Raw genomic sequence first — 12,235 nt, 5'->3', positions numbered from 1 at the left:
CGCATGAGCTTGTCCATAACACACACCCTTCCTACCCATTCCTAATCTCAGAGTGCATCTCTCGAGGGCGAGGGTCAGTGGTGCTGGACTGCGTGACCCCGCCCACATAGGCTCCGCCCATAGCGGCTCCGCTCCGCCCCGCGCGCCCCCGCGTCCACTTTCACCAGAACAGCTCCTGCTGCTGCTCTCCAGAGGAGTTGTACGTTAAGGCGAGGTCTTTCGTGCAATGCTGTTCTTGTAGCAAGTTAAGAAGTATAGCTTTTACCTTGTCCATATACAAATGGATTCCGGTGCAGAGAGAGCGGACCCTGGGGACAGCGAGCAGGATGAAGAAGAGGATGTATACGAAGTGGAAAGGATTATTGACATGCGAGTGGAAGATGTGAGTGGGGACGACTGCTAGCTAGTTGGCTAGTCCCTATCATGCTAGCTAGGATGCCATCTTGTTAGCTGGCGCATTGAAAGCGGTTAGAAAAATAAGCTATGCATAACATTTTTGTTCTTGAGGAAAAGTGCTGAAATTGTGCAGATAAACGAGCAGGTGAAGAGGCTGACTTTTTTCAGTGATAAGGCATGCTAATTGTTGCTAACACTTGCTAGGGGGAGTTAGCTTAGCCGGTGTAAGCTTGGCTAACTTTCCTAGCGTTAGCTGCAGGCTAGCTTCAAGGGTCACTTCATTGCTGGCTGATTTAGCCAACAAGGTAGCAGCAGATTATTATGGAAACAACTATGCAGTGCCTATTTTTGGTTCTTTGTCTGTTCTTTATGTGGTGTAAAACATGCAGTACTTGAAAATGCAGCCTTTATTTGTTTTTTGGTAAAAAGATATGGAGGAGTTTTTTGTTTGTTTGTTTGAAGTAAAGTAAAAGATTTAAACGTCTCCTGCTTTGCCATGAGCGACCTGTCGTGAGGTAACAGTGCCACAGCGACGGTCCAGGGACGGTAGTAATGATTCCGCGGTACTTATGGGGTGAATGTCTGCAGCACTCGTCGTAAAGATTTTGCTGTAATGGTCCTGCTTGTTTTCGGCTTGCAAAGCGCTGGAGAGTGAGCGGAGCTGCATCTCTGTTCAGAAAGCAGCACTAATCCAAAGTACGCAAAGCAGCAAGCAGCAGTTGCGATGAGTTTAGAGAGCACATGCATCAATGCACTCACGGTACACAGATTAACTACCTCACTTTTCTTTAGTGAATCAGCATTTTCAGATAAACTCTGAACCCCCCATAACCAGATGTGATGTATTTTACATGAGCAGGGGTCTGTGTGTCTGTCTGTGTGTGTGTGTGTGTGTGTGTGTGTGTGTGTGTGTGTAAGCAAGCCTGAGTTTTCACTGGACAGTAGAGACCATTTTTGTAGGCTTTAGCTTTTTTAAAGGTCTGCAGTAATTTGTCTGTGTGTCTCTGGTCAACATTTTTCCTTCCTGTTGAGAGGCTTTATTACAATGTGACACAGTACCGTAGACCATAAGTGCTGTGTTACAATGCTAGCTGATTGCTTTGGGCTTGTGCTCTACCTCACAGCAGGCCTTGTTCTTACTTTGGCTGCCATGTTAACATTTTTATGTGTAACTGCATTGTGGACTACTGTCTCTGATTGTTGCAGTGTTATGGTGTTTCCCACTTTAGTAAAAGTCTGGTGTCTGGATTGTTTTTACTTTTTTATTTTTTTATTTATTTATTTTTTTTTTTAAAGTAAGTACATTGTTGTATGCTGTGCCTTGTCAGGTGTCCTAGATCATTTTTAGTTTGGGGAAGAGTGTGCGAGATGAAGAGGAACAGGGAAAAAAAGATTGGCGTGCGAGAGAAATAGGGGAACGGGAGTACAATTCAGTGGTGTTAGGTTGGTTTGAGGTGTAAATGAGAGGAGGTAAGAGCGCTTACTGAAGATCAGAGATATGTCTCACTTATCATGCGTGTGTTTCGAGCTCCTCCGGATCCTGCTGCACGAACGTTGGTGCTTTAGGTCCATGTGATGTGCCAGTTGAGGTACAGTGACAGTAAAATCCAATAGTTTGCACACAGCACTGTTACTAGTCAGTAAGGCACAGACCCAGTGCCTATTCGCAGGCATTGACTGAGAGTCATCAGCTCTGAGTGTGCGTGCATGATACAGGTCTGTGTTCCTGCTTTAATGTAAAGCAGGTTGCAGACAAAAGCAACAAAGATATGTTAAGAAACATGAACAGTAAATTATTCACACTAATGTTGTACTTAGGTTTAGCTATATTAGCTTGTAAAGTGCCTGCAAATGAACCCTCACTCTGAATAGTAAAAGATATCTCTAAATATTTGCTTTTTTTTTTCTTGATTTATTACAGCAATCACATTACTTCAATTTCTGTTCAATTGTAGTCTGTGAAACTGGTGGCTAATCAAAAATTTAAAATTGACCCTGCATGGGGAAATACATCAACTGGCATACCATGTGACATAGCAGATAGCATAAGCAGCTATCTCTGTTTGTTATCATTGACCCAGTCATCTCTAAACAGAGTGGTTGAGTAATGAAACAGGAGACAGTAAGGACTCTGAGCCAGTTCAGCCATTCCAGGTTCAACAGACTGACTGTGGCTACAACTTTGGCATTATGTGACTTTTTACTTTGGCACAGTCAATCCAACGTGTGTGTATGATAAATAAGCTTATACAGACAAGTGGACTGTCAGAGGGAATAGGCCTAATCTGTAAGAATATCACTTTAATTAGATGGCGGCTGTCGGGGCTTACCTTTGATAATTAAAAGACGAGATTTGAGTGAGAGGGAAAAACCACGGAAAATACACTAGTGAGATCAGCTGTAAGAGGAAACAGTGGTGCAACTGACAGGGAAGCAGGCCCACCCACTCTGATCCAAATGAATGCAGAGCTTTGTGTTCGAGCTGTAGTGATTATTCAAGGGCTGCCCAGAAACACAGGCAGACGAGTAGTCCAATTGGTTACTGTTACTAAGCAACATGGTGAATAATGAACCATCCATGACATTCACCTGTGTAACATAATGTCTGTTTAATATTAATTGCATTGTACAAATTATTGTTTCTTTGATCATATTGGATTTTAAAAATGAAAACTGATGCTGCTACTGTGTGTTTTTTTTAAATGCATGTGAATTAGTTAACTGACCCTACCTTTGGAATTTTTTTTTTAGGGAGAGGTGCTATACCGTGTGCGGTGGAAGAACTATTCATCAGATGATGATACCTGGGAGCCCAAAGCTCACCTGGAGGACTGTAGTGAGGTGCTGCTGGCCTACGAGAGGTCTCTGGCTGAGAAAAAACTTAAGAAAGACTCCAGTATGGTGAGACTTATAAGATATTTTCTCACACAGCCTAAAAAAATCACATTGATTCATTTAATGTCTGACTAAGTGTTACATTAAAGGGGAATTCTGTTGCATGATAAAATGTGACTAACTTTGACATTTTGTGAACAGTGTAATATTGCCATTGTTTTTCCTCAGAAGCTGCCTATGAAGAGCGACCTATTTGATGCAAACTCTGAGAGTGACAGCGATAAAGATAGACCAAAAGAGTCACCTAGTAAGAAAAAGAAAAAAAAGAAGAAACACGCAGAGGACTCGGAGGACGAGAAGTCTGAGAAGGACAAGAAGAAAAAGAAAAAGAAGGAGAAATGGAAGGAGGACAAACCATTGCCTGCTCCCGAGTCTGATGAAGAGGAGGACAGGGCTCCTACTCCACCACCTTCTAAGAAAGAGAAGGCCACAGATTCCAAGAAGCGAGCTATTGAAAAGGAAGAGGATGATAATGATGATGCTCCTGCAAAGAAACAGAAAAAAGAAAACAAAGCTAAAGATGGAGGGAAGCAAAAGAAAGAAAATGTTGATGAAAGGAAGAAAAAAAAGGTTAAGTCAAAAAAAGAGATTGAGACTTCAGAAGATGAGACAGACAAGAGTGACGCACCATCAGAATTATACACCGATGACACTTCTTCAACAGGCAACCTGAGTATCACAGCAAAACCTACACCTCCAAAAACCACAGAGAAATCCACTCGGAGTGAAAGTGGGAGTGACCATTCCAAGGCAAAACAGAAGAAGAACAAACCTGAACTGAAGCTGCAAGGTTTCAGAGACTTGGCTCAGGACAAGAACCCTAAAAAGACAGACAGTTCAGTTCTGCTGCTCAAAGAGAGTGGCCTAAATAAGTTGAAGAGCCTGGCTAGCAGTAAGAGCAGCAGCAAGTCGTCTCGCAGTGAGGATGAGCTTGACTCCAGTGAACCGGGGGCCACAGCAAAAGCAAAAAACAAGGCTAAAGGTCCGGACTCCAACTCTACTCCTCAAAAGGATTCATCTGTATCTTCCTCCTCTTCATCCTCTACAGTCTTAGCTGCTCCCACCAAGCCAAGAGAAGAGGAGCTGAAGGAGCCAAAGGAAGAAGCTGGAGAGAAGGGTGCTCCTAATCTCTTTGAGAAGTTTTTGCTCAACTGTGAGGCCAAGGATCGTGTGCCTAGGAAACAGGCAGCTCACACAACACCAAAGGTACAGGTAAGTTATTTATTTATTTGTTGACAAGTATGCTTAGAGACGTTATGTTTATTCTGGCTTTTGTGTCATGTTGCAGAATTCAGTGAAGACTGACAAAAAAGCGAGAAAGGAGTCTCCAGTGCAAAAGCCTGAGTTTGACAACGCTGAAAAGGCAAAGGAGGGTAAGTGACAGAGATTCCGCAGGCTTTAACTCATGTTCTAAATAATTTTTTCACCACTGATATTTTGTACTGCACACCTCCAGGCACTATTGCTGTGGAGATGACTGATGAAAGACAGGAAAAGACCACACAGGAGTCAGAGAAGAGTGACAAGTCAAATGAACCTGTGGCCAAGACAAAGGATGATCTACAGCGTGAACAGAAAGAAGAAGAGCAGCGAAGAAGGAAAGAAAGGCTTGAGGAGGAGGAGAAAAAGAGGAAAGAGAGGCTCGAGGAGTCCCAGAGAGAACGGAAGGTGAGGATGGAAGAGACACAGAGAGAGAGACAGAGAATGGCAGAGGAGGCCCGGTTAGATCGGCTGGACAGGAGGTCTGTGATGGAGGCTATGGCATCTGCTGAGACTACTGAAGACTTGAGGTGGAAGGAGAGGAGAAGGAAGAGGCGGGAAGACAGTGAGTCTCGCCTCCTTATCACCTGCGATGACAATCGGGATTCTCAGGACCCCCTGGAACGCTCTGATAAAACGCCTGGTTTGTATCAACAGGGTTGCATCAACATTTTTATAAGCAGGCACTCTTTACCCACTTCTGTTGTTCTCTAAAAACCTTGTTGTATAATAATAGAATATGATCAAATAACATTTTAAAATACAGGTGCACTGTAGTCCTGTTTCAATCAGACTATCTCAAACAGCCTATTAGGGGTGGGCGATGAGACAAAACTTCATATCATGTTACTAGCTGTGAGTGAAAGAGTAGTGTTGCACTTAAAAAAAAAAAAAAGAAAAAGTTCAGTGAAACTTTTATTATACATGCACAAAAATAAATTACTTAAACGTGTAAAGGAAAAATAATACACTCTAATAATAATTCTAGTAAATTATATAAATAGAAGAGTGGGTGGCCTGGTGGTGCAGCGGGTAGCATCAGCCCCCTCACAGCTCCGGGGTCCCTGGTTCAGTTCTGAGCTCGTGTTACTGTCTCTGTGGAGTTTCTGTGTATGTCCTTGCCAAGTCCACATGGATTTCCTCCGGGTTCCTCCTACTTCCCAAAACATGCCTGTAGGTAGATTGGCTGTGCTAAAATAGGCTCCAGATACACTGAGTCCACGAACAGGTTAAAGTGGTTACTGACAATGAATGACTTTTACGTTTGCATTTTATAGACTGAATACAACATTTTAACATCAACGCTGCTGCTTCCAAACAATTTGTTTGGAATATAATGTCATATTGTCCAGCTCTGCAACCTGTGTATAGCCTGGATTGTTACATACTGACTCAATTTCAGTGACAATCTGAATCCTCTGTAATACTCTGTAATAATCTTGTCCTTGTAGGATGAAAGGTTTCACATCAAACCTCTGTTTGTATGAACATCCTGGTTTTGCATAGTGCATTGTGAATTTTGTGAAGTTGCTTAAATGCTGTTGCTTTGTGTAACAGACAGGGGCCCTCCTTCTCTCAATCTTGGAGTTGAGCTGAAGCTAGACTGGATGACACTGGAAGACTTTCAAAAACACTTGAATGGAGAGGATGAGAATCTCTCCCCGCTAGCCTTAACTCCCAGTGAGTATTACACACAACCCACATCACCCCATAACAGTAAAAATTTCGGATAAACATTTGAATTCTTTGTCAACACCTCTTACTGTTTCTTTTTGTTGTTGTTGTTATTGTTGTTGTTGTTGTTTCCAAACACAGCTGAGTTGCGGGATGCCGTAAAAAATGGGAATTATATGGCTGTGAAACGTGCACTCAGTTCCAAAGAGGACTATAATCTGGACCAGGAGGTGAGACATGTATTTTTTATGACAGAAATGTTAATCATTAGTCATGTCACAGTTTTAATACACAATATGCACATTAACTAGATAGCAAATAAACCAAGTAAACTAAACTTTAGTAAACTAAAGCTTTCCTTCTGTGTTTAATCCACATCCCATATGATAAGACAATAGCTGAAAGGTGTTTTATTTGTTTGTGCAAGTAATTCTTGGTAATATTTAATCATTCGTATCTTTAATGACTGTTAATGTCATTCAGGACATTAATGTCCAGATCACTTCAAAAGAGCCTGATGCATTTGTTTAAAAAAAAAAAAGAAAGCGGTTTTGTCTCTCAACCTACACAAACAAAGCATAAACAAATCTGTTTTGGTGCAATCTTGATGAGTTGCTGAGAGACATTACAGGTCATGCAATGTACGGTTTCATTTTACAAAAATATGCTTGCATAAGCAGTGTGTTTACAGTGCAAATGCAGCACAGATAAATTGGAATTCTTCAGTTTTCTGATTGTTATGGGGTGTTGACTTCACATGCTGTTTTTACTGCTCTAATGCTGTTTTTACCATGAATTTTTTACAATGTATTTTTGACGTTTGTCAATGAGCAGTGGAAATTAGTGTATTTTTTTTTATTGAAGAAATTTGTAAACAGATATTTTGTCTATAATATCACTGAGAAAAAAAAAAACACTGCTGCATGTCAGTACTGAGTGATAAGTTACTATTTCACCTTAAAGTGCAATTCATTAACTTGTGAGATGAAACCAAACTGAAAAGCTAGCCATATGCCTGTGTATTGTAATTGCTGTATGGTTGGGTTGACTGCTTTTTATGTAATGCCACCCTCTGGCCTGTAATCTATCATCTATCATTTTGGGGGGAAAAAAAAAAGATTTTAGATTAACTGCATATCTTTTGTGGTCTCCTTTTGGGTGTTTGTGCACGTGTGGGCCCACTCTGTCCCCTGCAGGACTCCAGTGGTATGTCTCTGTCCATGCTGGCTGCCGCAGGTGGACAGGATGATATCCTCCGGCTGCTGATTAAGAAAGGAGTGAAGGTTAATGGGCGGCAGAAGAACGGCACCACAGCCCTTATGCATGCTGCTGAGAAGGTAATTATTGCTTTGCTGCTAAAACTGTTCTGCAGCTGTTCTGCTGCTTTACTCACACCACACAAGACATCTGTTCATGTCTCTCACTGTCTTGCAGTCATATGGGGGTATTAAAAAAAGGTCTGCAATAACCTCATAATTATCTCTCCATCCAGAATTTCCTCACCACTGTGGCCATTCTTCTCGAGGCAGGATCTTGCTTAAATGCTCAGACACTGGGTGGGGAGACAGCTCTTATGAAGGTATGGATAAGAGAGAGCAAGGGAGACTCATTCCATCATTTGCAAAGTGAATGATACTCTGCTGATAAATGGGTTGTTTTCCTTAGACATCTGTGTCTGGGTATTTTTCTTATGTCCTTCAGCTTTATGAATGACTAGTTTCTCATTTATCATTGTTGGCCTTGTTAGGCATGTAGAAGAGGAAATGCAGATGTAGTGCGCCTCCTGCTGGAGTATGGAGCTGACTGCAACATCCTCTCCAAGCACAAGACAACAGCCTTGCACTTTGCCAAGCTCAGCAACAACATGATTGTGTATGACCTCATCAAAGACCACATCCAGACGTGAGTGTTTTTAAAACAACTTCTAATGGCAAAAAAAAAAAAAAAAAAGAATTTTAGATTTCACACAACCTCTGAAATTTACATCAATGAACACCTTTTGAATGTAATTCCCAGGTTATCAACAGTGGCAGAGGAGACAATCAGAGCGTATTTTGAGACGCGGTTGGCTCTGCTTGAGCCTGTGTTTCCACTGGCCTGCCATCGCCTATGCGAAGGACCAGACTTCTCACTGGAATTCAGTTACAAACCCCCACAGCACACACCTGGAGAGGGTAGGACACAGCAGTTATGACGTCAATGAAATGGCAATACCACAAACAGTATATTAGCACTGAGGAAGGTAGTGAAAATATTGTTTCTCCTGTCAGGATCTGGTATCCTTCTCTTCATCTTCCATGCTAACTTCATGACCGAGATCACAGCCAGGCTCTGTGGGCCCTGTAGCGTCCATGCTGTCATCCTTAATGACAAGTTCCAGCTGCCTATCTTCCTTGTAAGTCATTTTATTCACAAGAAGTGCTCATTTGGGTTTGTTTTTTGCCTTGCTATTTTAGCACTAAAAACTGTATCAATTTAACAAGACATTGCTATAAATATTTGCAGTCTAACTGATTGTGTTCTTCCCCTGACAGGATAGCCACTTTATTTATTCCTTCAGCCCTGTTCAAGGAGCCAACAAACTCTTTATTCGCCTAGCCGAGTCACCCACAGCTAAGGTGAGGGCATTACAGGAATGCCAGGCACGCAAACATGCAGAAAGCCTCTTCAGATAAATGATTTTAATCAGAGACTGTGTCATAATATATTTCCACAGGTTAAACTTCTCATTGGTGCATATAGAGTCCAGCTACAATGATGCCCAGCCTTCCCTTCAAGGTCAAAGTTCAGCAGAGAATCTTTACCATGCTAAGAGCCAAGAGTAATTTCCCAAACCTGTCATCCGTGTGTCACTAGACATGCCAAGAAGAAGAGATGGTTCATGTTCAGTTTAATGGCTTGGAAATGAAGGCCCAAATACACTAGCCAGACTTTCATAGCAGACATTGGAGTGTGACTCCAGGATACACATTCATCAAAGTGTTTTATGAGTTTTACAGGATGTCTGTTTTTGTTGATTTTTTTTTTTTTTTTTTTTTTTTTTTTTTTTTTTTAGCCTGTACTTCCAGACGTAGTCAAAACAAGTGGGAGGGATTGGCATTTGTAAAGGCTCATTTGTAAATCTTGTTTGTAAAGGTTTTTCTTGTTTTAAATACAATAATTTATCACTCCAGATTTACCCATAGTTCTTTTATGTTTTTGTCTTATCACCTTGTACTTGCCTTGTGTGTGTGTGTGAGCGTGCATGTGTGTCTGAAAGACTTAGACTTGTGTGAAATAGAGAGCAGGTGTCACTTGTTCTTGCTACTGGGTTTTGTTTTTTGTGGGACCAAGATGATACTGGACCTTTTAAACACCATAGTTAATTCCCTGCTGATTGCTTTCCCAATTGGCTGTTTTACGCCAAACTTAGATCTCTGGGGTAAACTGAGTGTAGGATGATTTGTGTAGAAAATGTACTATATCTATGAATTTTGGGTTTGTTCAGCAGTACAGGGGAAGTATTGTCCAAGCATATGTGTGTGTTGGGCATGTCTGTTCTAAGGGCTAGTATTTGCTCAGAGGCTGGTGGAACCAAGTCTGATAATGCCTTTTGTTTAGGACTGAACATCTTGCCTCCATCCCTCATTAGGCTTGTAATGACCCTTTGTATTAATTGATGGATTAATGCTCATACACCTTTTTCAGTGTATTTGGTTGGCTGTTTCAACACTGCTACCTTTTTATTGGGGTTGTATGACTAGTTACGTTGGCAGCTGAAATGAATGGAGAGAATCTAATCTATCGGCAGAGATAACTGTCACATGATTTTGTTTTTCACAGCCAATGATGATCAATATAGATTAAGATCAAGATTAGACTGAGTCATATTGGGAATTTACAACCAGGAGTGAGTTACTATCCTAGAGATTCTTCTGGAAACAGTGTGCTGGACAACATGGTTTTTAATTTATTTTCCCCTGACTGTTAAGAGTAACTTTATGACTGTTTTTGTTTGCTGCCTTACTGTGTGGTAAATTGAAGAGTAAGAGAATGCATACAGCTTGGCTTCCTCTTCAAATAAACTGTACATATCTTTCCATAACTTTTGGAGAAAAAAAAAAAAAAAAAGGTTGTTAACATTGTATTTTTTTAAAGGCCCTATCATCATTTAGTGATGCTGCTGATGTATGAAGTACTTTTATTTATATGGAGAATTTGCTTCTTTTCTTTTTCACACACACACACACACATTATATATATATATATATTACATTACACACACACATATACAATTTTTTATATTTTTCAATCCTTCAATCCTACTTTCATGTAGGTTTAACAGCACTAGTACTGGAATCTGTGTAAGCAAATATTGTTGGCTCTTGAAGAAGAGTGATCACCTGGCACATCATGCACAAAAGCAAACAAGGCTTTAACACTGATACTATTTAAATAGTACCTGCAGCTTTCAATTCAGCAAATCTTCTCTCATGGAAATTTCCCTTGGAGTTTGAAAGACAAATACAAACTTCCATATCCCATCCTATAAATAATGCAAGAACACAAAGATAAATTTTATATTTATTGAAGAAACTAAGGTCATCCTGAAACTATAATCAGTTAGTTTCTCTTTAACGTCAGAGATTCACTGGTACTCTGGACTTGTACAGAATCTAGCAAATACATTAATAATGGCCACTCAATCCACTTTCTCAGGTCTGTGCAATACAGAAAAATAATTACAGCCTCTTACTATACCCTCCTTTAAAGATAAGTGAAGGATTATTTAGTGTTAGTGTGAGTAACTACAATTTAGTGTTTAGTTTTTAATATGCTAGAACACAGAAAACTCTCTTAAACCAGACTGGATGAAGCAACTAATATACAAACAAAGCGAACGATATACCATCATCCAGAGGCATAAGACTAGTTCATTAAATAGCCTGATAACTGACCAAATTCAGCATTAGAAAGAGGGGGAGAACAACTAAATGAATGAATGAATGAAAATAACATTTTCTAGAGTCCTAATAGAAACCTATGATCAGGGGATTCTAAATGCGAATGATATAAACAACAGAATTCAAATGGCCCTTGTCTTGTAGAAAATGTCACAAATTTAACTGGGTGTTAATTTTGATTATGACAGTCTGCATTCACTGTGCATTCCCCCCTTCTGAAGATAAAGGTGGATAGTGAACACTCAAACACACACATTCTTACCCAAAAAAAACCCAGATAAATTCTTTTCTATGATTATATGAGATGCTGTTTGGTCCTAGTGGGTTATTGTGCATGGATTGAGTGCTAGATAACTTACTTATAAGTAATACGTTAATATTTTGTGGCCTCTGGTCTTACATGGAGTGTTGAACCATATTACAGCAGGAGGAAAGAGGATTCTTTACAGATAAAATCTGAAATATTTGATCATACAGCTGACAGCATACGGTTGACATTCCCACATCTTGATGTTACATAACTTTAATGAAAATCCTGATCAACTCAAAAACATTTTCATGAACAGTGATGTGACTGCAAATGTGTTTTGGTCAAATGCACTTTATTTATTTATTTATTTATTTATTATTTTAATTATACACTATACTACATATCATTTCTATAGAATTTAAATGTAATAGTGAAACTCATTTATACATTTAGAATTAATGTTTATTCTAATATTCTAACATAAAAAAAAAAAAAAAAAAAAAGATTTTAACTGGCAAAACAGTTGGTAGCAATGATGGCCATTTCATTTTGGAGTCGGTTCTCTTGACTCCGAATCGACTCCTTGATTCTTTTCCAAATAGGTTCCTCCTGTGTGTTCAGAGACGGGTTCACTGAGTTTACCGTGAGCAGCAATAAACTCAAGCAATTAATCAAGCATGAATAAGATATATAAACCATGGCTAAAATGCCACGAATTTTCCGAGAGAATCTGGAGTTGTACATTACTTCTGCTGCTTTATGTCTCTGGATGAAGAGCGAGGGCCTCGAATCACTTTACAGAAGCCGTAACAATAAG

At 40.0% G+C, this 12,235-nt stretch overlaps 1 protein-coding gene across 3 annotated transcripts; it reads left to right on the top strand.

The window, feature by feature from the left end:
* Positions 1 to 155: 155 nt before the first annotated feature.
* On the top strand, positions 156 to 10,385 carry mphosph8 (M-phase phosphoprotein 8). Of its 3 annotated transcripts, none has more exons than XM_026912658.3 (14): positions 156 to 382; positions 3,148 to 3,297; positions 3,463 to 4,503; positions 4,580 to 4,664; positions 4,748 to 5,194; positions 6,109 to 6,231; positions 6,367 to 6,455; positions 7,422 to 7,562; positions 7,718 to 7,804; positions 7,973 to 8,127; positions 8,242 to 8,399; positions 8,496 to 8,620; positions 8,760 to 8,843; positions 8,942 to 10,385. In XM_026912658.3, the coding sequence occupies exons 1-14, from the start codon at positions 281 to 283 to the stop codon at positions 8,981 to 8,983; spliced, it is 2,829 nt and encodes a 942-aa protein (XP_026768459.3). In that variant the 5' UTR covers positions 156 to 280; the 3' UTR covers positions 8,984 to 10,385. The 3 variants fall into 3 exon arrangements, with proteins under 3 accessions (XP_026768459.3, XP_026768458.3, XP_026768460.3); XM_026912657.3 differs by having other exon boundaries at positions 157 to 382; positions 3,460 to 4,503; positions 8,942 to 10,383; XM_026912659.3 differs by having other exon boundaries at positions 157 to 382; positions 3,460 to 4,497; positions 8,942 to 10,381.
* The last annotated feature ends 1,850 nt before the right edge of the window (positions 10,386 to 12,235 follow it).

This window comes from Pangasianodon hypophthalmus, chromosome 5, assembly GCF_027358585.1.
Source record: "Pangasianodon hypophthalmus isolate fPanHyp1 chromosome 5, fPanHyp1.pri, whole genome shotgun sequence".
NCBI classification, from domain to species: Eukaryota; Metazoa; Chordata; class Actinopteri; order Siluriformes; family Pangasiidae; genus Pangasianodon; species Pangasianodon hypophthalmus.
This window is presented reverse-complemented; position numbering and strand designations above follow the sequence as displayed.

What these genes read in the sequence shown, in the direction of transcription:
- mphosph8 (XM_026912657.3), top strand. Translation starts at nt 281, where the DNA reads ATGGATTCCGGTGCAGAGAGAGCGGACCCTGGGGACAGCGAGCAGGAT. An exon ending in ACGCTCTGATAAAACGCCTG is followed by an intron (nt 5,195 to 6,108) that starts GTTTGTATCAAC and finishes TTTGTGTAACAG; the next exon opens with ACAGGGGCCCTCCTTCTCTC. An exon ending in ACAGCACACACCTGGAGAGG is followed by an intron (nt 8,400 to 8,495) that starts GTAGGACACAGC and finishes TTCTCCTGTCAG; the next exon opens with GATCTGGTATCCTTCTCTTC.